At 45.1% G+C, this 24360-nt stretch overlaps 2 protein-coding genes across 3 annotated transcripts in view; both read left to right on the top strand.

Moving 5' to 3' along the window:
* Positions 1-14440: 14440 nt before the first annotated feature.
* The window catches only part of CUL1 (cullin 1), a 107107-nt gene continuing 97187 nt past the window's right edge, over positions 14441-24360 (top strand). Inside the window, exon 1 of one of the 2 annotated variants that reach the window (XM_027101603.1) lies at positions 14441-14537. The gene's annotated coding sequence lies outside the window, so the exon portion shown is untranslated. Of the gene's footprint in view, positions 14538-14629; positions 14810-24360 lie in introns of those variants that run through there. The other variant, XM_027101602.1, reaches the window with a different exon arrangement.
* On the top strand, positions 14816-19343 carry LOC113617969 (translation initiation factor IF-2-like). The gene is made up of 2 exons (XM_027101623.1): positions 14816-17631; positions 17978-19343. Exon 1 carries the CDS (start codon positions 14951-14953, stop codon positions 15899-15901), a length of 951 nt encoding a protein of 316 aa, XP_026957424.1. The 5' UTR covers positions 14816-14950; the 3' UTR covers positions 15902-17631; positions 17978-19343.

Genomic DNA, 24360 nt, shown 5'->3' with positions numbered 1-24360 from the left:
AGATTCTGGCCTCTGTTCTGATGGTCGGTACCTGTGCAATATTGATTGTTAAATACTTAGACTCTTTTGACTATGATCCCTGCTTTTAGGCCATGTAAGAGGTTAGTGTTTATTCCAAGAATAACGGGATACCCTTGAAGATGGTAACGTGATCAGATACATGTTTTGAAAATACCACTCCAGTTACAGTGTGAATAACAGAGGCCCACACCAAGGCAGATGGACCAGTTAGTAGATTCTTTTTTTTTTAAATTGAAGTATAGTTGATTTAGAATGTTGTGTTAGTTTCAGGTGTACAGCAAAGTGATTCAGTTATACAGACATATATATCTATTTTTTCAGATTCTTTTCCCTTATAGGTTATTACAAAATGTTGAGTATAGTTCCCTGTGCTATACGGTAGGTCCTTATAGGTTATCTATTTTATATATAGTAGTGTGTATATGTTAATCCCAAACTCCTAATTCATCCCTCCCCCTAGTTAATAGACTCTTGTTCATCCTGCCTTCTGTTAGGGTGGTAATTGGGGTTGGGATGGAGAGAAACAAACAGATTCAGGAGATAGAGAAGATATCCCAGTCAAAATCCCAGCAGGCTTTCTTATAGAAATCTACAAGCTGATTCTAAAATCTGTAAGGAAACATAAAAGGTCTAAAATAGCCAGGATGATTTTTAGAAAGAACAAGGTTGAAGGATTTACACTACCTGATTGCAAGTCTTCCTGTAAAGGCACATCAATTAATTCAGTGTGTATTGGCAGAAGGATAAACATGGTTTTATAAATTGAAATGTTTTCTGAATTTCCTTTTTGGATTATTCACTGCTGGTATATAGAAATACAACTGATTTTTGCATGTTGATTTTATATCCTTAAAATTTGTCAAATTCGTTTGTTAGCTCTAAAACTTTTTTTGTGGATTCCTTAGGGTTTCTACATATAACATCATGCCATCTTTGAAGGGAGACAGCTTTACTTCTTTATTTCCAATTTGGAGGAATTTATTTCTTTTTATTGCCTGACTTCTCCAGCTAAAATTTCCAGTACTCTGTTGAATGGAAGTGGTGAGAGTGGGCATTCTTGTCTTGTTCCTGATCTTGGGAGAAAAGCTTTCAGTTTTTCACCATTAAGTATGTTAGCTGTGGGCTTTTAATATCTGGGCTTCATCCTGTTTATTTCTAGTTTATGGAGTATATTTTTTTTTTATCATGAAAGCGTACTGGAATTTATCAAATGCTTTTTCCACATCTTGTGTGCATGATGTGATGTACATGAGATGATCGTGTGTTTTTTCCTTCATTCTATTAATGTGGTGTATTACATTGATGGATGTTCTTATGTTGAAATACTCTGACATTCCTGGGATAAATCCGACTGACCAACTGATTTTTGACAAAGGCCCCAAGGTAATTCAATGGGGAAAGGATAATTGTTCAATAAATGGTGCTCACAAAGTTGGATATGCTTGTGGAATAAAAAGAAAACTGATCCTAACCTCACACCATAATAAAAAAAAATGTCATATTTTCTGTGGGGAAGGAATTTGGAGGTGGCTTAGCTGAATAGCTCTGGTTCAGGGTCGCTTGTGTGGTTTCATCAGGAGGTCAGCTGAGGCTGCAGTCATCTGAAGGCTTCATTGGGGCTGGAGGATGCCCTTCTGAGATGGTGAACTCACGCGGCTGTTGGCAGGAGCTCTCAGTTTCTCACACATGGAGATTTCCTTGCAACATGGCAGCTAACTCCCTGCAGAGCAAGTAGTCCTAGAGAGGGAGCAAGGAAGAACGCAGCATCTTTCACAACCAGGTCTCCCAAGGCTCACATTATCACTTCCACTTTCTTCTGTTTATTAGAAGCGAGTCACTAAGTTCAGCACACATTCCAGGGGAGAGGAATGTGGCTCCACCTCTTAAAGGGAGGAGCAGGAAAACCTTCGTGGACATAAAGCCACAATACAGAACATGAACTCCAAGGACTGCTGCAATTCAGAGGCTGAGATCTCTTTGGGTGGAGAGAAGTGAGGTGCAGCACATAAAATATTGTACAATTTTTACCTACGTGAATAATGTGTTTTAAAAGATGACAGCTGATTTTGGTAGAACCCATCTCATTGCTGACTTTAAAATTAGACAGAGAAGCAAAACTCTTTACATCTTATTATTTTCTTTGAGCATACCAGTCAGGATGAAAATACTGAGAAAATTCATCTCTCAACAAAGTGCTATTTTCAGGTAATCCTATTGAAAATTTTAATATTCCTTTTGTAATGATCAGCACCCTAACATACTGAATATCTATTATAGTTGCAAGTTAGAGTCTTCTTTTTACATTTTTCATTAGCATATTGAACTCCCTGCCTATTAAGCGTGTATATAAAATATAAGTTTTGAGAACTATAAACCCAGGCTAAAGAAATTCTTGAGAAATCCTTTCTGTAACAGTTTTTTTTTTTTTTTTGGGCTGCGTCACATGGCTTGCGGGACCTTAGTTCCCCAACCAGGGATCGAACCTGTGCCCTGTGCAGTGGAAGCGCGAGTCGTAACCCTGGACCGCCAGGGAAGTCTCCTGTAACAATATTTTTTGCATTCTTCTTTGACATCTATTTCAGTCACCAGTTTCTAAAAATTACTTGTTGAGATCTGATTTGACATCATGCTTTTCTTATAATAACTATTCCATACTCAAATGTTTTGTCTAAAAAAACATGCTTCATGTGTCCCTGTTTCTTCACATGCACATATCCTTAACCATTTCATCTTTCTAAACAGCAAGAAATCCTAATTAAATAATGTGACCGTAACAATTTTTCTTCTACAATATTTCCATTGTTTTTAACTTCCTTTCCCCTCTCTTTAAAATAAAATCAAGAATCTTTATTTTACCATCGGAGAAAATCTTCAGGATCTGGGCCTAGGTAATAGAGTTCTTTGACTTGACACCAAAAGCATAAGAGGAAATTTGATAAATTGGACATCATCAAAATGAAAACCTTTTGCTTTGTGAAAGACGAGACTAAGAGGGTGAAAAGACAAGAAGCCTAGAATCTAGTGCAGCAGAAATACAAACCACAAGAATCTGTGCCTATCGTAGAGGTCCAAACAAAGTACAATGAGAATACAAAGAAGAATGAGATTAATGTCAGCCAAGGAAATCTGGGAAGTCTGACGAGGTGAGAACCAAGCTAGGAATCAAAAGACAAGTAGAATTGCAACAGATGGACCCAAGAGTGAGAAGAGCACCGAGGCGGAATTAGCGAAAGCTAGAAGGAAGGAAAGTGCAAGAGTGTTTATACCGCAAGTTGCCCAGTGCAGATTCCGGTGAATGGGAGGAGGAGAGTGGGAAGTGAGCCTGGAAAGGTGGGTTGGGGACAAATTGTGGAATCAAGTGCAGTGGGGACGTAGCCCTGTTCCCAAATAGCTTACAGCTAGAAAATGCTAATTCCGGTAAGAGGTGCAGAGAACACCTGCCAGCGTTGTGAACTCTGGACGTCCTGAAGAATGGGATTATTCGGCCAGGCGTCATCATTATAGATGGCCATCTGCTCCCACTTGAGGGGCGCTGGGGGAAGTTGCCGTGTGACCCCTCCTGTGTGCTTTCCCTCTTCTGTCTGCTGTCTTAAGCACAGGCTGGGGTACCTGAGTCTGTCTTTTTCCCACGGGAGTCTCTTCCTTGCTTCTTCCCACAGTCGTTCTTAGACTGAGGGTGGAGCTGGAAGTGCTACCCTGCAGCAGCTACGGTGGGATTGATCCCACTCAGTGCAAGGTAAGAGCCACCCAGTTTCCCATTTGTAAGTTATAGCGGAGCATTTTAGCTGCAGGGGGGAAAAAGTAGGTCAGTTAGTAAATGGTTTATGAAGTGCTCGCTCAAGAAACACATCACAGTCAATGCTTTATTTTGCAAAACTCTAGATACCCTGAGCTTTTAAAAATCACTTTATTTTCACCACTAGAGTTTTAGACCTGCTCTTTACATCCACTCACCTAATTCTATCAGGAAAACTTAAGTGTCTATGGTTCAAAGTAAATTTTATTCCATTGCCCATTTCTTCCAGGTGGCCTTGCTGGTATGTTCAGAGTATAAATTTTTTTGCATGGTCCAAGTAGCGTTGTCTAATTTAAAGGCAAGTAAGTCAGCAATCCTGCAATAATTATTTGTTGGAACCAGATTGCTGGATATTTACCTAGTTCTAATCTTTTAGTAAAAGGTTAGGGTTGTTGGAAGGAAGGAGGAAGGGAGAAATAAAAGAAAATATCATCGACAAAAGGATGGGAAAGATGGCCTGGCTTCCCAAAAGGGATGAAAGTTTGAGTGTTTATTTTGGATATTTAGGAGGTGTTTTCCCATCTATCTTGTATCTCTTGCTCCCCTACCAAGTTATTGAGGGGGAGGGGTTGTAATTCTTGCTCTCATCATGGTATTTCCCTCTTTTTTTATTTTTTTAAAGACTGACTTAAAGCTTTGGTTGTGAAATTTGTGAAATGGTCAGGTTTGCATTTTTTTTTTTTTAATTTTAAGAAGATGTTGGGTGTAGGAGTTCATTAATTAATTTATTTTTGCTGTGTTGGGTCTTCGTTTCTGTGCGAGGACTTTCTCTAGTTGTGGCAAGCGGGGGCCGCTCACTATCGCGGCCTCTCTTGTTGCGGAGCACAGGGTGCAGACGCGCAGGCTCAGTAGTTGTGGCTCACGTGCCTAGTTGCTCCGTGGCATGTGGGATCCTCCCAGACCAGGGCTCGAACTCGTGTCCCCTGCATTAGCAGGCAGATTCTCAACCACTGCGCCACCAGGGAAGCTCGGTATTTCCCTCTTGATGAACTGCTTAAACTCACAGAAGCAGACTTGAATGCTGATGGCATCAGTAGAAAAGCCAAACGCCTGCCAATGGCCTTGTCGCTGCTGGGGTGGAACAGTGGCTGATGACATGGACCTCAGTTTCTGGGATATTATCAGCAAAAATAAAATGTACCTCTGACTGTACAAAAAGCCTTTGGTTTCTGAACTTACTCTGCCACACAGCTAGCCAGGAACTCCTTACCCAGATTCCAAGTCTGGATTAAACACACATTCTTAAAAAAGAATAGAGAAATTATGCAAATTTGAGAGAGGTCTCTTCAGTTGCCCTTCCACAGAAAAAAATTAACGGAGGGGGAAGTAAAATAATTTATCCCATAAAATGGTAAATGGTAGTATAATATCTTTTTTTTTTTTTTTTTTTGGCTGCATTGGGTCTTCGCTGCTGCGCGTGGTCTTCCTCTAGTTGCAGCGAGTGGGGGCTACTCTTTGTTGTGGTGCGCGGGCTTCTTATTGCGGTGGCTTCTCTTGTTGCGGAGCATGGGCTCTAGGCACGTGGGCTTCAGTGGTTGTGGCTCGCGGGCTCTAGAGCGCAGGCTCAGTAGTTGTGGTGCACGGGCTTAGTTGCTCCGTGGCATGTGGGATCTTCCCTGACCAGGGCTGAACCCATGTCCCCTGCATTGGCAGATGGATTCTTAACCACTGTGCCACCACATAGGGAAGCCCTATAATATCTTTTTTTGATTATTATCTGTTCATTTAGAACTCCAGCCTGCAGTCTTCTTTAATGTTCATTTTTTTCATCCCCAAAGTGAATAATAAGTCATAAAGCAAAGGACCTTTCAGACCGGGAAAACCAAGCTCTAAGGTCACTGGAATTTCTTAACTTCTCTGTACACATTCTCAAAATACTATTGTTCTTCTTTAAAATATATCATATAAAGAAATAGTATTGAAGGGCCATAAAGTTTTTCCTGGCGCTTCATCATTCATGGCTAGAACGTCCTCTACAATTTATGCCAATAAAAACTTGGCATAATCTAAGATATACTTTACATGTATTACATTACATACAAGAATAGTGCCTCAAAAATGGAAACCCCATTTTTGGCCATTGAAAAAGAAAGTTCAGGGTGAGAGGGAATTTCTCAGAGGACTTTTAGCCATTGTATATGCAAAAATATAAGGATACAGTAAGGATGAGAAGAGGCTGAGGAAACTTCGTAGGGAAGATGACATGGGATTAGGGATCTGGGGAATGATTCAGGGAAAGAAAAAGGAAGGAGGACATTCCCAACGAAGGTCTCTACCAGGAGTCCCCACGCCTCGTGGGGAGACCCCTGTGGTTGTCAAGTGTGGCTACAGCACAGGGTCCAAGAGGAGACATGGCTGGAATGGAAACTGGGAAGGGAGACAGAGGTCATGCTGTGAAGATTATTTTGAATGTCTACTTATGGGGTGTGAAACCATTGAAAGATTTTTGTAGGAGAGCTAGCTGATAATGACAGTAAAATGCCAAATGCTTTCTGTGTGTCAGACATCCTACACCATGAAATGCTGTGACTCCCTTCTTAAGGCCATCCTATACAGTGTGTACTAGTCCCATTTTACAGGGGAAGAAATTGAGGCAAAGACTGATGAAATAGCTTTTGCAAGGTCCAACAGCTGGTAAGTGGTGGGGTCAAGATTTTAAATCTAGATAGTCTAGCTCCAGAGCCCATGCTCTCCTGCTTCTTGAGGAAGTCACTGCCATACTCTAGAAAAAAACTCCGTGGCTGTGTGGAGGATGAATTAGAAGAGAGACTGGAGGCAGGGAGACCAGCTAGGAGGCCATGGCAGCAGTGCAAATGAAAGCTAATACAGGTCTAAACTGGATAGGACTTAATGAACCAATGGACACAGAGGTGGAAAAGAGGGCAGAATAAATATACCTGAGGCACCTAACTTGAATGAATGGGTGGATGGTGCCGCCAGTACCGGAGACAGAAAACAAGGGAGAAGATATAGGACGGGTCGGGGGAGAAGAAAGAATGGAGGCCAAATGATTTGGAACATGGGGGACGTGCAAGTAGAGGGAGCTGCAAGCAATAGAAAATCAGACCTAAAGTGTGGGAGAGGTGGAGGCTGAAGACAGAGGTGGAGGGGTACACCCTGGAAGGTCGTGAAGCTTTACTTTCAGGGCTCATCCCATGAATGAGCCCTTCCAAGCCCCTTGGGGGGCAGGGGGCAGCTATATGTAGTCCTATGTGTTTGCAAAAATGTCAAAAGTGGGTTCTTCTGGCTGCATCGATTGGCTGTAATTATTACCTCTTTCCACCCCAACTCCTCTCACTTTTCCCTCAGAGCCAGTGGCACTGGAGTGGTCCAGGTATTTGGGGGAACCTGTTTAAGGAGAAACTGAGTTAGAAATACAATAGCGTGTGGGATTAATGGGATACATCTGTGTGTTTTCTGTGTATAGTTAAGCTATTGCTAGCCATCCTGGCATAGAACTTTCTTAAAAAACACCCTCCCCCCAAATCGTATAAACATCACGTGCCATAAAAGCTAGATGTGTCCCTGGATTGAGTTAGAGGTGCTAAGAGGTGCTAATTTGATGTGGTTTTCAATTGAAGCCATGGAAATGACAAGATTACATAAAAAAGAGGACGTAGCAAGAAAAGATCGACAAGAGTAGAACCTTCAGGAACCCACATGTAAGTGGTGGGTGGAGGAGAGCCAGGTGAAGAAAAAGTTACCAGAGAGGCTAGACGATCCAGGAGAGTTTTAGAGTCTGGAAGCCCAAGGATGACTGGTTTCAAGATGGAAGGGTAGGCAGTAGAAGTACCAAATGCAGGAGAGAAACTGTTGAACTTAATAGGTAGGTGGAAATGGGCTGAGGAGTCCATAGGAGGCAAGAAACTTGAGGCAGTGAGTGTAAGATACTCCTTAAGAAATGCAGCGCCCTTTGCTATGTCCGGGGCATCCTGCTCAGTGCTTGCAAACATTAATTTTATGTGTCAGCTTGGCTAGGCCGTGGTGCTCTGATGTTTGTCAACCATTATTCTGAGTGTTTCTGTGAGGGTGCTTTTTGGGTGAAATTAACACTTAAATCAGTGGACTTTGAGTCAAGCAGATTGCCCTCCATACTGTGGGTGGGCCTCACCCAATCAGTTGAAGGCCTGACTAGAACCAAGACTGGCTCGCCCTGAGCAAGAGGCGATTCAGCCAGCAGAGGCCTTCAGATCTGGACTGCAATGTTGGCTCTTCCCTGGGCCACCAGCCTGCTGGCCCACCCTGCAGATTTTGGTCCTGCCAGCCTCCCTTAATCACATGAGCCAATCCCTTATAATTAATCAATCAGTCTGTCTCTCTCGATATATATATGTGTGTGTATGCATAGGTATATATATCTCCTATTGGTTCAGTTTCTATATATCTATATGTCTATATCTCTATCTAGATATATCTCCTATTGGTTCTGTTTCTCTGGAGAACCTTGACTAATACAGTCCTGTATTACACACTTGTTTAAGAATGTCCTCAGGAAGCTTACCTAGTGTGAGGGGAGGGGTGGATTTCACATCAGGCAGAGGAGCAAGAAAGGTTTCACCGAAGAGATTGCATTTAAGGTGGGCCCAGAGGGATGGACTGTATTTGGGTGAGCAGTGATTGGGGAAGAATAATTGATACAGAACGTGTAGTTAGATGAGGAAATGCACAGAGCAAGTTCAGGCGTTCACAGGGGTCCAGTTTGGATCAAGTTTGGTATGTATAAAAAACCAGAGGGAGACAAGTATGAAGAGATCCATTGAAGCTGAGGTGTAGAGGGTGTTTTAATATTAGGAATGAGGTGTTTGTCATTCTTTTGGTAGGAAATAGGATATTATTAAAGGCCTTTGAGCAGGAAAGTGGCATCACTGGGTTTAATAGTATAAACGATCCCAACTAATCCATGAGTCGGGTTCTAACCGTTCATTCAGTAGACTGTGTACCAGGTATTATGATAAATTTTGTAGATACAGTAATAAAAGACACTGTCTTTGAATTCAAGCTCATAACCTGTGAGAGAGTGGGAAATAGAGAACGGAAAATTATAAAGCAATATTGATAAACTCTTTAGTAAAAGTACATAGTAGAAGAAGAATCACAGAAGAAAGGCACCTAATCCACATGTGGGTGTGGGGCTGGGTTGAGGTGTACAAGGTTAGAGAAAGCTTCCTGGAAGAAGAGATTTTAGGACAGTTTTCTGGAACTCAGTAATTTTCTCATAGAGACAAGGTTGAATCATTTGAAAATGAGTTGCAATTTCTTATGGCCCAACCTAATTGAATGTTATGATGGTGTTCAGTTCCCCAGGACGGACCTCCAAAGCTTAATTCATGACTATCTTACAACAGTGTCTTCTGTCTTAAGACAAGAGGCCTAGGACTTCTCAACATGCAACATCTGGAATTGGACAGATTAGATTTTTTTTTAAGATTATTTATTTTTAAATTTATTTTATTTTTTAATTTTATTTATTTATTTTTGGGTCTTAGTTGCGGCACAAGGGATCTTCGTTGAGGCATGCAGGATCTTTTGTTGTGGCATGTGGATTTCTCTCTAGTTGCGGCGTGTGGGCTCCAGAGCACATGGGCTCTGTAGTTTGTGGCACACAGGCTCTCTAGTTGAGGTGCGCGAGCGCAGGAGTTGTGGCGTGCAGGCTTAGTTGCCCCATGGCATGTGGGATCTGAGTTCCTTGACCAGGGATCGAACCTGCATCCCCTGCATTGTAAGGTGGATTCTTTACCTCTCAACCACCAGGGATGTCCCCAGATTAGATTTTTTTAATGTACTTCCATCTTGTTTCCTCAGTCCCTTCTTTTGTTTATGGCTCTTCTCACCAGAACCCCTGACCCCAAGGCCTTCAGCCTGCCCTGAAGCACTCAGTGTTTCTCCCAAACTTCATCTGCCCCAAACTTTCCTTTCTTTAGGTGGTACCCTATCTGGGCTAGAAAGAAGACAACCTGATTGAACTAAATAATGCTGAAGTGTGAATGACTCTAAAGCCCTGTTACCTCCCAGAGCTATCTGACTCTTTAAGAGTGGATACTAGGAATCTTTGATGGAATTCCAGTCTTTGTGTATTTGTTTGTATAGGCCATTTATACATCAAGAGTTGAGAAGGTGGGGCTACCCGGTCTGTGTTCCCCATTCAGACATATTTACTTTGTGACTTTGGTTAGCTTCCTATTTTGAAGGCTGCTTACATTTAATATCATTAAAATACTGTTTGGCATTTGATGGACTAAACTGAGCTATGAACTTTTTTCTAATGAATTAAAGTAGAAGATTAAAAACCTGCTTCTTCAAAAAGAAGTTATGACTCATTGTCCTAAGCAGAAGAAATCACGTATTATTTCATCTCTTTTCTGATTGCTTCCTTTGAATGTTAAGTTGGTTGGATTACTCTATTTAGTTATATAGTAAATGGGTAGTTCTTTTCCTAAGAGAAACTAGTTGTTGTTGTTGTTGTTTTAATCATGCATAAAGTGTATTTCATGATTTGGATTAAATAAACTAATTTAATAGAAAAATCTGTTTACTTAGCTCCCCTTCCTTGAAGTACACTATTTCAAGACAAATAAGACTTATGTAATATGTCATAATGCTAATACCGGAAGTTTTAAGACCATGACATTTGAAACTTTGAGAGGAAAGAGTAGTTCATTAACTCAGTGGTTCCCAAACTCAGGTCACCAGATTGGCCCTGGATAATTATATCATCATCACCATCATCATCGGTCATGTTTGTTAAGTATTTAATTTATAACAACCTCATATGATACTATTATCATCACCGTTTCATAGGGGAAGGCCCAGAGAGGTTAAGTAGCTTGTTCAAAGTTACTCAGATAATACGTAGTAAAGCCAGGATATAAACTCTGGCAGTTTCAAATTTCCTCCCTTCCCCTTCCCACCCAATTTTGATTCAGTAGGCCTGGAATGGGCCCTGGAATCAGTATTCAAATCCCAGGTGATTCTGAAGCAAAGACAGGTTTGGGAACTCTCTCATTAAATGAATTAACTTTGCACTGGATAGCTAGTTCCTTACTCAGGTCTTAGAAACAATAGCTCATATGGCTGGTCAAGAGACACAGTATCCTTTTAAATTTGATTAGTAAACAATTTTGAACCTCTTCAGTGTTCTTCCCGCTCAATGCCGAGGGACCTGGGGAACGTCAGGAAATAGTGCCTGACCAAGGCACAGACCACGTAGTTTAAAGGCATATGTGAGAGGTTGGCAATCAGGGAGAGATCACCAAAGCCTGCGTAGAAGGTGCAAAGTAGGCTTCCTGAAAGTGGATGTGAGCTGGATATGAAAAAGGGACGACGATGTGCAGATGTAGGAAAGGAGGACGGACCACTTCTGTTTGTTCGGGGAACAAACAGAAGCAAGTATTCATAAATGGTGATTGAAGGCTGGTATTTGTGGGCCAACAGTAGACTTAGCAGGATGGGATGAAGTTGAGAGTTCCTTTTGGGAAATGGCTGGAGATAAATTTGGAAAAGTGAGTTAGGACAAGATTATGGTCAACCTTAGGTGCCAGGTCAGAGTTTGGATTGAACCCTGTAAACAATGAGGAGCCACTGAAAAGTCTGAGAGGACAACGATTCAGTGATGACGGCATCAGTTTGGAAAAACCATCGGCGGTCAGTCACTGCACAGGCTGGAAGGATATAGCAGAGAAGAGAACCAGGAAAACCATTCAGAAGGTTAAAGGGACAATACAGGTGTGGGAAGACATCACAGTAAAGGAGTGGATGTACCCGGACTTGGGAGTCACTGGATCAGGTTATGCCACTGATCAAGCCGAGAGATTTGGAGCAAATTGCCTAGTATCTCTGAGTCTTGGGTTTTTCTTTGGAAAGTGGGTGTGATGATGATAACGAATGCCCCCACAGATTGAGCCAAAATAGACAGAGGAGTTCTCTAGGATGGTGACTGGCTCTGAGATGCAAGGTCCGTGGGTCAGTATTTTGAGTTTTCAGGCCCATATGACTTGGAAAATGTCAGTGTTATCAACAACGAAATAGGGCAGTCACTTGATCTCCACTGTATGGAAGATGAGGAGAGAAAGGGAACTAACTCTTGCTGTTTCAGGAAGTATGCTGGAATTACCAAGGAATTACCCTTCACCTTATGAGGTAGGTATTTTAATGCCCATATAACAGTTGGCTTAACCAGAGCAAAAGATGGTGGTTTGAGTTTGAATATAAACCAAGGTCTACCTAAATCTAAAACACGGGCTTTTTGAACTTCGTCATATTGTTTTAGACTTGTAAAGTTCTATTTTATTTCATTGGTTTTGGCCTAATATTCTAGTCTATGTTGAATTTTTTTTTTCTGAATTTTGATTCTAACATCTAACAAGTTAATTACCCCTCCAAACTTTGGGTCATCTGAAAGGGGGACAACATCAATTTTGCTGAGATGGGGGAGAAAGATGGAGGAAGAATGTTTTGATGTGGAAAGAGAATAGATGGCCTTGGTTCATTAGGTTGGAGGCAAGCTTACCTGCCCAGAGTACAAGTGGTATAGATGCAACCGGTTGTGAAGTGGACATAAAAGTCAATGGCGTAGGGGACTTCCCTGGTGGCGCAGTGGTTAAGAATCCACCTGCCGCTGCAGGGGACACGGGTTCGAGCCCTGGCCCAGGAAGATCCCACATGCCATGGAGCAACTAAGCCCGTGCGCCACAACTACTGAGCCTGCACTCTAGAGCCCATGAGCCACAACTACTGAGCCCGCGTGCCACAACTACTGAAGCCCACGTGCCTAGAGCCCATGCTCCGCAACAAGAGAAGCCGCCGCAATGAGAAACCTGCGCACTGCAATGAAGAGCAGCCCCCACTCACTGCAACTGGAGAAAGCCTGTGCGCAGCAATGAAGACCCAACACAGCCAAAAATAAATAAATAAATTTGTTTTTTAAAAAAGTCAATGTCATAGTCTAAGAGCTAAGAATAATAGTGCAGATGAGTGGAGGGCAAAGGCTAGAAGGAAGTTAAGAACCAGGAATTGAGGTAATGAGAAGTGAGGAGGATGGTATAGGTGGACTAAATCCTTCTGTTAAGGAAAAAGAGAGGTTGGAAGAAAAAAACAGTAAAGAGAAAGTTGAACCACTCAGCTCATGTATTAGCTCTGGGAAGTCACAGGCAAGGAGACCATATTGAATGATGAGATGGGAGAGGGCAGATTAAGGGAAACTGGAGATGAGATACCTTGTCTGAGGAAAGCACAGGGAAGAAGTAAGGATCTAAGAGAAGCCATATACCTACAGTGGAAAGCATTGTCTGCAGGGACAAGCCTTCCATTTGTACCTTCAGTCTTACCAAGTGCCCACAAAAAAGTTAAATGCATCCAAGTTTCTTTTGAATATTTAGAAATACAGGGTATAAACCAAGAATCTAAAAATCCTCACACAGACTGAGATCACATACTTCGGTGACAAGTATAGACAAATGCCATATTTTTAAAGATACTTAACAGGTGCTGACAAAAGACCACTTTTTAATATGAGGAACCACATCTACTAGTGGGATATTTCTTCTAAGAGCAACCCATATTCCTCAGGAAAGAGAAGACTATGGGGGTAGCCCTCTGCTCTGGGCCTAGGATTTCCACCCCAAGGTGATGCTTAATGTTTTAGTTTGGAGCAAAACAGGAAGTTAACATTCATCAAGTTTGTTGCCCAGGTAATCTGAAATCCTTCCACGCTTGTTCATGGACCACGGGTATGAAGGCAGAAGCCCCTCCAAGTCCACGCTTCTCACCTGTGCGACCCTAGGAAGCCAGGTGGCTATTTGTGCTGCCAAAATTTGTATTTCAAGTACCCAATTGTGAGTTAATTTCACCTGAATGCGATGAACTACTCCAGACCCCACGTGAAAACAATCCTATAGTCACACCTCATCCCATCCATATATGTAAAATCTTCAGTTTTTGATTTGTCTTTACAGAGATTAATGGTAAAGGGAATCTTTGTCAACATTTGCCTTAAAAAGAGTCGGTTAAAGAGTTTGAAGAGGGAAGCTAGTTTTGGTTTGATTTTAAAGAAACAGAGGGAGAGAGGCGCCGAGGAGCTCGGGCTTTCAGGTGCGTATCGCCGAGGCCCGCAGGTGTCCTGGGGCTCGAGAATGGACGACACGTTTATCTCTAGCCTGTACCTGCTTTTCAGGGCCACTCGCCCATCTCAGACTCTTTCAGCCGGTCGGGATATGGCTTTTGGTTATTCTCCCAGCCGGGGAGGCAGATCCACCGGGTGCACGTGTGTGCGCGCAGGAGTGGGGGAGGAGTGGGAATGTAAGACCCCCTCCTCCGGGGTGTCTTGGGGCAGTTGCTCCCCAGGCTGCTGCCCCGACCTAAGAAGGTGACCCCTCCTCGTTCGGCCCGAAGTGGCGGGAAGCCGGGTCCTTAGAGGCGGCCTCTAGGAGAGGGAGGCTGTAAAACCTGGAGGAGGATCCGCTGCGCCCGGCCGGGGAGGGCGCCGGGGTTCGGGGCCAGGGGCCGCGGGCTTTCAGGTAGAGAACAGCCCCGCGAGCGGGTCCTCGGTGGCGCTGGGGGACCGGGAACCGGGGCCGCGGCGGGCGGGAGGTTTCCGGGCCCCTCCCGCGCCGCGGGCTGGTGGGGAGATGGCGGCGACGGTTTCCCGGTTCCCCCGCCCCGGACGCCGATGGCGGTGCGTTCCGGCCCTCCCCCACCAGCTTCTCCCCCACGGGAGCCGTAGCCGGTGAGGCCGGGAGGGCGGGGAGCGGCGGAGGAAAGGCTAGAGGGCGGAGGTTGCGTGGTGCAGGCGGCGGCGGCGGCGGCGGCGGCGGGAGGAGGGCGGGCGGGCCGGGAGGAGGAGGAGGCGGGAGCCGTGTCGCACGCAGCTCCAGGCGGGGCAGCCCCGGCGGCTGAGGGACGCGGCGAGACCTTGGCGGGACGGGGATTTAACCGGGGCCGGGCCCAGCGACCAGGTGGAGACGTCGCCGGAGCCATTTAGGCACCCGGGAAATGCGGGTGAGTGTCGACGGCGCCGGGGCCGAGGAGAGTCGGCGGCGCAGGCCCGGCGCGGAGCCGCGGTGTCGCAGTGACTGGGGCCGCGGCGGCCGAGCCCAGGCGCCGGGCGAGGCCTGAGCCGCCGAGTCGTGGCTGGGCGGAATGGCGGCTGGGCCGGGGTACTCGTGGGCGGAGGGCGCCGGGGGCGGGAGGGGAGCGCGCGGCCCGGCCCTGAGTCACCCCGGCCGGTTCGGGCCTGGCCGGGCCGCGGCCCCGGTCGCGGGCACGGGGCGGCCAGGCCCGGACTACGCACTGGGAAAAAGCCCGATTCATGGCGCCCGCCCCTTTCCCAGCGCAACCGGGCTCGGACCGCGGAGCCGGGCCGGCGGGCGGCCTCGGGTGGCCGGGCGTGCGAACCTCGCCTCTCCTCGGGCGGCGACCCCCGCGGGGCGCCCGGACCCGTGCCCTCTCTCCCTCGCCCCCTCGGGATCACTTCTCCCCCGAGCGTCGCTTGCCCCGGACTCGTTCTCTCAAGTAAAGTACTGGGCTCGCGCGCTGAAGGAGCCGCGGAGCCGGGCTCTCTGCTTTCCGGTTTCCTGCCCGCGGCTCCCGGGTTCCTCGCCCGCATTGTTGCGACTGTGCGGGGCGCTATTACTGGGTAATAGTCGCCCCTTTGCCCTGTTCTCTTGGGGGAGCGGGCCGGGGAGGCGCGCAGGGATGCCAGTGCGGCGGCCGGACGGGGCCCCCCGGCGCCGGCCGAGCGCCCGCGAGTCGGGCCCGGCCTGCTCCGCCGCCTTGGCGCGCCCCCGGTCCCGCGCCCGGCGGGAGCGCGCGCTGACCCCGCAGGTAACCAGGGCGACGGCCGCCGCCCGCGTGCAGGGGTCGCCCCGCGCACCCCTGCCTCCGCCCGGGTGTGCTGTAGGCCAAGTGCTGGTTCGGGGAGAAACGATTGGTGAGCATTTCTTGAGACTAATCCTCCAAAGTTCGGGGTTTTCTCCCTTTAACGAGCTCTCTGCCAAAAATAGGATCCTCTTTTCCGATTGGATCCCTGTTGTTGCTCATAGTTCGCAGTTGGGGTTAGTGGTGAGGGTGCAAATGGGGAATTGCAGTTAACTCAGGTATTTATTTGCTCTGTGTAATTGCCCTTCCCCGTAGGGGCATTAAAACAGTCCAAGTTAGGAGTGGAGTAGTCTCTCAGTTTTGGAAATGCACTCGTCGGAGTCACAGAAGGGAACTAAATTCACTTTACGGCCCCAGCTTCTAGGACCTCGGCATATCTTAACACGCTGCAAAAGCGTGTGCAGTTGTAAGGTTAACACTTCATTTTGTGGCCACTCTATCTACCCAATTTTCCGAAATCCTGGAGCGTTTGTGGGTTGTGTAGCAAAATGGGGAATGTTGTTTAAAAAGCAGCAATATTTCGTCTAAAAAAAATTGGATATGACGTTTTCTTGATCTAAGTGTTCTTGGATATTAGAAAAAAACTTACTTCAACGTTCTATTTGTTGCTTTCCATGGGCATCGCATTTCAAATTCCGAAGCATGCGAACAGACTGGCTTGCTTTAACTCTATTATGCCCGTTTTTGGAGGTTTCGAGACAGAGTGCTTATTAAGCTGGAGAGGGGTGGCTGAAATACTGTCTAAAAATATTTAACTTTTTTTGTCATTGGAGTCATCTTTTAAAAACTTACGTTACAAAAATCCCCACAAAAACCAAAAAACACCTTTAGCTGTAGTAGTAGGGTTTCTCACCGATTTGTAGTATCCTCTGTGTCTTAGGGCCACCGGCTCAGGTCCTTGCTGGTACACCCCCTTTTTTTACCGCCCACCACCTCGGGGAACTAACAGCCCAGTGAATGCCTGGGCTGATTCTGCAGTTTGCTTAGATATTACCGCCCGGTCGACTCCTTTGCCTGTTGCTGAATATTACCTTGTAGAGATAATTAACTTAGTCTGGGTTGCCAGTGCAGCCTTACTTCCCATACTTTTCTGACTGAATTGCTTGAAGGCAGGAGATACTTCTTCTGTATTTTTGCATCCCCAAAGTAAATAGCATAGAACTTTGTCATGGGTACCTCAGTTGTTTTTTGAGTGAATAAATTTGGAATAATTCTATCTTACACCGAGTGTTTGACCACCTCCGATTTTGGCTACAGAAGCAGTCACTGCACTTCCATTGCGTAAGAAAGCAAGCTTAATTATAATTGTTATTACAGCACCCCAGAAACTAACACAGTGCCCCGACAGAAAAACTGCGCAGGTTTTCTTCAGCTATGGCAATCCAGGAAAGTGCCAAGAAAACAAGTTGTGAACCTTTAATTTGCTTTTTTTGTTGTTTCAAAGCTAGTTTTAGGGTAGATTTCTAAAATCTGTGTGTGTGTTTTTAAACAAGATTGAGGTCTTTCCCCTCAGGTTAAATGTTTCAGCCTTACCTTTGAAGTGAAATCGTTTGGTGAGTTAAGGCTCTTCCCTGTTGGAGAGATGATGCAAATGCAGTGGTGGTAATAGAGCCCGAGTGACCTTTCTCACAGGAGAGACCTTTCTTGGGTCCTTGAGGGCCTTTTATCAGAAGTTCACACCCAGTTTTCCCAGCAGGCATAGTATGCCTTTCTTTCAGCAAGGAAAGGTCAAAGGAATGTGGTTTAGATTGAGGAGTAGTTACTTGCCATCCTTCAAGTTGAAAATTAGGGCCCCCCAAAACACAGGAGCGTGTTTGTGTTTTATTCCTCGCTGTTTCAGCCCTGCATAGGTTCCAAGGCCATGGGCTTTCTACCTCAGCAGTTGAGTCTGGAATAAGATGTCTTTTGGGGACCATTGGCTGAATTTTGGGCTTGTCTTTCAGGTATGCCTGGAGAAAAGAATGTACCATTTTTAAGAACCAATGAAAAGTTTACCTTGCTTTTTTGTTTCTTTCTTTGGGGGGAGGGATATCAGGTAGTTTCTCAACAAATTCTCTTCTTTCACTTGCCTTTCAAAACTGAGACGTGAACATGAAATGAGGAGTAAATCAAATTTAAATAAAACCTTAGGTTTATTGCTAAAGATTTAAGCTCTTTGTTTATAATGTGTCCATTTAATAATGCACACTATAAACAGAATTATATTTGATGGCTTTTAAATTTTTTATTCACAGGGATATAGCTTCTGAAAGAGATGTGTGTGTAATTTATTCATGTATTTTTGCTTAGGTATAGAAGATGTTGCTTGGGAGAGAAGACATGGGATCTGGTTTGAACTTAACTTTGCTGAGCCTCTATTTCCTCATTTATAAAGTGAGATGGTTTTCAGTTGACTCTTAAGTTTTCTTCAGGCCCTCAAAGTCTGGGTTCTGTGCGAATGCCATAGCTTCTAACGTTAACAACATTTGAGGAACCATCCTGTAAAGCGTAATCTTATTCGTGTTTGAGAGGCAGGGTTGTGAAGCCTAGGCTTGTTGGTCATTTAAATGTTTTCCCTTGGGACTCTGGGATCAAGTGAGCAGAGTCTCCTGGCAGCTTCCCCATCACTGCAGCGCCTGTTCCCAGAATTGGCTTTGCTGCCCTTTCCTCATGCTCTCCCGCGGTCTCGAGTATTGTGTCCCCTTCCTGTCGCCCGACAGACTCCTGCTGCTTTGGAAAGGCTCCTCTCAGGTCCTGATGCTCCATCCGGGGTGGGAGCCTTCCCTGCGGTCCCGTGAGGCCCCACCCGGGTCACTGTCCTAGCAGTTAACCCTGGACTAGACTCGTGGTTCCTTTGGAATAGACAGACCTCCTGTAGGGCCGAGACCTTGTGACGGGCAGGTGTCCCTGTGCCGTTGCGCTACCTGCTGCAACTCATGAAACTCACACTTTGTTCACGATCATCGACCCACTTAAAATCTTGATCGGGCCCCGCAGAGTGTGGTGCTGTTGTTCAGTCCTCTGACGGCGTCGAGGAAGCGGCTGAGGCTTTGGGTGGTTAAGATCAGGCCTCGTGAGTGGTGAGGCCTGGGTTAAAACATGACAGGGAGACTCCAGGGCTCCAGCTTTTAACGGGATGCTCCCAAAGTGTCTAATTTATATGAAGGTGGAAGAGGAGAAGAGAGCAAAGTTGAAATGCTTTCAAGATTGGTATCTTATCATTGATAATTAGGACCGAATTCATTATGCAGAACTGGGTTGCCTACCAAGAATGAGCTTATTCTTCTCGGTCTTTTAGTAACTGGGGGACATTGAAGGGGAGTAATTGGGCACTGATGGGATAGAAAGGAGCAGTTCTGGAACTTCGGGACTATTGTTAAGTTGGTGTGATGTGACTCACTGGCCTTAAATTTATGAAACCATTTAAGACTGTTCATATCTAACAAGCTACGATTTTTAAAAAAGGCCTATGTCAGAAAATACTTTGGAAAACAGATTGTATGAAATGTGTGCTTAAAATGTGTATGTACTAGTGAAAATATTTATAAAGTAGTAAAGATGGTTGTAATTTTAGGATGATGAACTTGTGTGTTTTTAAAATATCCCCCCCACCCAAGTTTTTATCTTTTTAATAAATTTATTTATTTATTTATGGCTGCGTTGGGTCTTCATTGCGGTGCGCAGGCTTCTCGTTGTGGCTTCTCTTGTTGCAGAGCACAGGCTCTAGGCGCGCGGGCTCAGTAGTTGTGGCTCGTGGGCCCTAGAGCGCAGGCTCAGTAGTTGCTGCGCACGGGCTTAGTTGCTCCGCGGCAGGTGGGATCTTCCCAGGCCAGGGCTCTAACCCATGTCCCCTGCGTTGGCAGGCGGATTCTTAACCACTGCGCCACCAGGGAAGCCCCCCACCGAAGTTTTTAAGAACCAAAAGATAATACAAATGATCTCAGGATGGAGGAACCCTCTCAGCATAACACCAAAAGTAGGAACTGTAAAGGAAAAGGCTCTTTTCATTACTTTAGAATAATTAAACTTCTGCAGGTTAAAATGCCTTAAACAGAATTAAAAAGCAAATGACAAACTGAAAGAGATATTGTAACTTAACAAGTAAATTTACTTTGCTTACTATAAAAAGAGGGCTTATAAAAACTAAGGTAAAGACGATGCCCTCCCCTCCCCCGTGGGGAAAAAAAATGAGCAAACTGGTAATTTTTAAAAGAAGGATCCAGAAACAAGACAAAAATTTCAGCTTTACTAGCAGTACTCTTGGAAAAGTATATCAGTGAGATACTGTTTTTAAAAACTTGGGCATAGATTGAAAAATAAGCCACTTCTGGTGAGGGTATGGAGAAATGAGTCCATTCATTCATTGCCTGAAAAAGAATGATTTTTCTGAGAGCACTATGTAAAAAATATATATATATGTATTTATACACTTAGAAATAGCTAATCTACTTTTAAGGATTTAGTTTAAGAAAATATAAAAAATGATTGATTAATATTCTGTCATGGGTACACTATTTAATGCTTTCTTATTGAACATTTGTTTTCAGGTTTTGCTATTAAGGATTATGATCTCAGCATTTTTAGATAAGTCTTTGCATTTCTGTAATTCTGTATTCAGTGAGACAAAAACGTGCTGTAAAACAGTATATGTAATGCTGAAATTTTTCTTTTTAGTGTGTGTGTACATTTTTTAAAGGATAATAAGCCAAAATGTTTTGAGTGATTATCTCTGAATAGTGGAATTATGGGTTATTTTTAGTTTATTCTTTTGGTTTTTATTTTTTCATCCAACTTTCTACAGCACACATGTATTTATAATGCGGTGGGTTAGCTTATGAAGACAAAAGACAATAGAAGCAGTGAGCCTGCTTCTGAGAGAGGTTTCTGCTCACTCAGTTCAGTGCTGGAATCACTCTGGTGTTTGCTTTATTTGCAGGTCCCTTGCCAGGTGTGTTGACACGTAGGGTAAATATCTGACTCTCAGCCCTCAGGTTCTCCTTGCAGCTCATCTTCCCATCCCCCCATCTTAATCCTTCAGCTGCTTTAGGCCCCTGCAAGTTTCACACCCTCCATGAAACTGTCTTAATCTCATGAACCTCGTTTATGTTTTGTTATTTTGTTGAATTACAGTGGATTATGTACTAGTGAATTGTCTTCAGTGGGGAAGTTTCCTTTTCTTAGAGATGCTGTGAACTTCCTGTCCTTTTTTGCTAACTTTACAACTCCTAGCAATAGTAGATGGATGTTTAAACCTGTCGTCGTCATGCCTAAGAATGTAAATTTGCTAAAAATTAGAAAAATTCTTTTGACACATTTTGTGCTGTAGCCTGGAACATTGAAATGTTACTATTGATTTAAGAAACGTATTCTAAATGACACAAATTAGGGATACTTTTGGCCATCTGAGAAACAGGTGCACAGAACGTGTCCCCTATTAGCTAACATAGTTAAGTGTGCCTGGGCAGCTTCCGTAAGTCAGGATGTGGGAGAAAAGCCAGGGAGCTCAGAGCCCCCTTCCTGCAGTGGGGAGGGAGGCCTGCTCTGGTCAGACTGGAAGGAAAGGTTTGAAATCGTGGATGAGGCTGAGAAACAGGAGACAGCAGACTTCAGTCCCAGCTGGAGGCCCAGGCATGAGGGCTGGAGGCCTTTTCCCTCCCCGAGCCCTGAGTTTGTCTTTGGGAACTAGGGGACTTCAGTTTGGGGGAGGGTGGAGAAGAAAAAAGTCCAAGAGTGATTTCTTCTGACTTTTCCTGTCTTACAGAATCATCTTGCCTGTGGTAATAACCACTATTCCTCAGCACTTAGAATGTGCCAGAGACTGGGCTGAATCCACTTTGGTGGCTTTGGAGCTGTTCCCCCTCAGCTTTCTGCTTCTTGCAAATAAATGCCTCATTTTGGACAGAAGTCCCAGGGTGAAGGTAGCCTTGGACACTCGGTGCAGGAATGGTTCACTAGTCAGTCTTCAGATAGAGACTCCTGAAACCAGAGGGTGATGAATGTCTACCCACAGGGGACCCAAAAGTCAGAAGGGAGGGCTTAGGGGTGCTGAAGACGCTTGGCCTGATGAGCAGTTTTGCTGCCGCTGCTCCTCAGTGGTACCTCTGCAAGTGTCCCGTGTGTTGGCGCCTTTGTCCTGTGCGGGACGTTGTGTGTTCTGTTTTTGAATGTCTGCAGTTTAACTGGGGCATTTATGGTGAAGCCTGTAACACCTGTCATCACTTGACATTATGAAGCTTTGTTTAGTCACTATTATTTTTATAATAAAGGAGCTCAGCTTTACCATTCCCTGCATTTTCAGTAATTTTTGATTTGCCTAGAGCAGTATTTGCCCACCTGTGTTCTGTGACGTGTAAGATACTGGAGTGGAAGGGAAGATCTGTGAGGAAGTACATTTAGGAAACGCTAGGTTGCATATTGGGGGGCTTTTAATATGTTAATGTGCATTGAGGGTCTTATAGGGAGACATTATTTTACAGAGAATGTGTATCTTACAGGATATGTGTGTGTATGTACTTGTGTATGTGTGTAAGGTGTACCCTTAGTTTAATAATAGCCTTTGGGGGAAGAAAACCCTACCACCATGTTAAAGAGTATGTTTTGTTTTGTAGAGCACATACTGACTTTAGAATCAGAAATGTGAAAAATGGCGTGCCATGCAGTAGAGGCGTGGTCTGGAGTGAACGGCTGCGTTCGCTTCTTCCCTCTTCAGTGGAGCGTCGATGAGCATCTGCAAACGCCCGTGTTCTGGGGAGCAGTGTGGGAAGTGGCGCGGAGATCGGGATCCTCATGAGTACGGAGTTAGACGTGTAGTTGTCTAGAAATGGTTCCTGCTTCAGTTTATTCCTGGTCTAAATAGAAACCCTAAATACTATCACAGGAAGTCTCTAAGAAATTGTTTTAAGCACATGGACCAGCATTAATCCGTCCTCACTACTGAGGACCAACAAACAGCAGGATGACAGCACACATGGTTCACAATTTCTTGGAGGTGCCATACGTTGAAAGTACTTTTTAAACCTGGGAAATGCTGGTTGGTAACATTAACTGCAAAGATGTTTCAAAAATTTTAAAGTCTAAACTGCCAGAGTTTTCAAAGCACTTCAGTCCCTTGAAACTCAGACTTGGCTTCTCCTTGTTCAGGTTCTGTTAGATTCTTTCCTGTTATTTTAAGTGGGTTCCCCTGCATGTCTCGGGCTCAGTGATTTCCAGAGTGTGAACACCGTTCACGTGATACATTTGCAAAGTGTAACCAGGACTGTTTTCTAGAGCGTTTTGGCCCCTTTAAGGAGGGGATGTAACATGCAGTGTTTTCCAAGCTTCTGGACCAGGTTCTCATCCTTTTTTCTTGAGTCATCTCTTGGCCTTAGCTTCTGTGGAGAATACTTTGCTCTTCCGGTTGTGTCTTCTTCTCTAAATGGACGCGCAGGAGGTACCTCTGGGACCTGATTCTCTGTTCTAGTCCACTTTGCTGTGGGGTTTTTCAGCTCTGTTTTGGCCGGAGCGGTTCTGACTGTTCTCGCTGGTAGCTGGTTGCCTTCCAGCTGAGCCCCAGTGGCCTCTCTGCCTGCCCGCAGGGCTTCCCCGTGGCCCACCTGCCCTCCCCACCATCACAACCTCCCCAGACTGATCTCATTTGCTCTCCAAGCCACATCCAGCTTCTCTGTTTCGAGCCTTCTCTCCGAGACTGTGATGTTCCATAGTGACTACCGAGTATTATTAGTTCCTCCTTCAAAATGCCCTGTCTTCATCCCTCCCTTGTTCGGTTCTGTCACCAGCTCCTGTTGCCTTGTGTTCAGGATTTGTCATGGCTCCCTGACTGCAGAGTCTGCCCCCAGCGGGTGTTGGTGTCACCACGACAGGCAGGAGTGGGCTCCGCTCTCCGTCCTCGCCAGCCCTTCACTACACGTCCCATCTCATCCCCTTAAGCTCAGAAAATACTGAAAGTCGGGCGGGCCCTGTGCTCGGTGCTGATCTGTGGCACTTCTCACCTAAAGTGGCTGGTGTGGGTGCCGGCTCTTTGTCGTGTCCTCGTTCTTCCAACCTTCTACCCATAACAATGAGATTTCAGTAAAGCAAACCATTTTGGGGAAGTTCTGTTAATTTTGAGATTTAACCTATAATAAATTATAAATGAGAAATTTTCTTTTGATAGGCTGATTTATGGAAACAGTCTATGATTAAAGAATTCAAGGTTCTGGGCTTCCCTGGTGGCGCAGTGGTTGAGAGTCCGCCTGCCGATGCCGGGGACGCGGGTTCGTGCCCCGGTCCGGGAAGATCCCACATGCCGCGGAGCGGCTGGGTCCGTGAGCCATGGCCGCTGAGCCTGCGCATCCGGAGCCTGTGCTCTGCAACAGGAGAGGCCACAGCAGTGAGAGGCCCGTGTACAGCAAAAAAAAATTCAAGGTTCTAACCAACAAACCGTATGTTAACACCGTTTAATTCTGAAAGTATGGATGTGGTGTAAGATGAATATCCACTGTTGCTTTTTATGGTAGATTTATAGGTGAGTGAGTGTGTGTCTAACTAGGACGGTGGATTCCCTTAATAGTTGTAAAAAATGATTTTAAAACACATTCAGATGACTCCCTTGGCAGCAGTTTTACATTAAAAAGAGAGTTTTCCCCCCCAAAATGCAGAGGCAGATTTGTGTGTTTTGTTGGCAGTCTACTGTAGACTGAGTGTAAGTGCATACT

This window comes from Aethalodelphis obliquidens, unplaced genomic scaffold, assembly GCF_003676395.1.
Source record: "Aethalodelphis obliquidens isolate GAN/ISIS:26980383/991018 unplaced genomic scaffold, ASM367639v1 scaffold5, whole genome shotgun sequence".
Taxonomy (NCBI): Eukaryota; Metazoa; Chordata; class Mammalia; order Artiodactyla; family Delphinidae; genus Aethalodelphis; species Aethalodelphis obliquidens.
The sequence above is the reverse complement of the archived record's forward strand: the minus strand, read 5'-3'. Positions and strand labels throughout refer to the sequence as shown.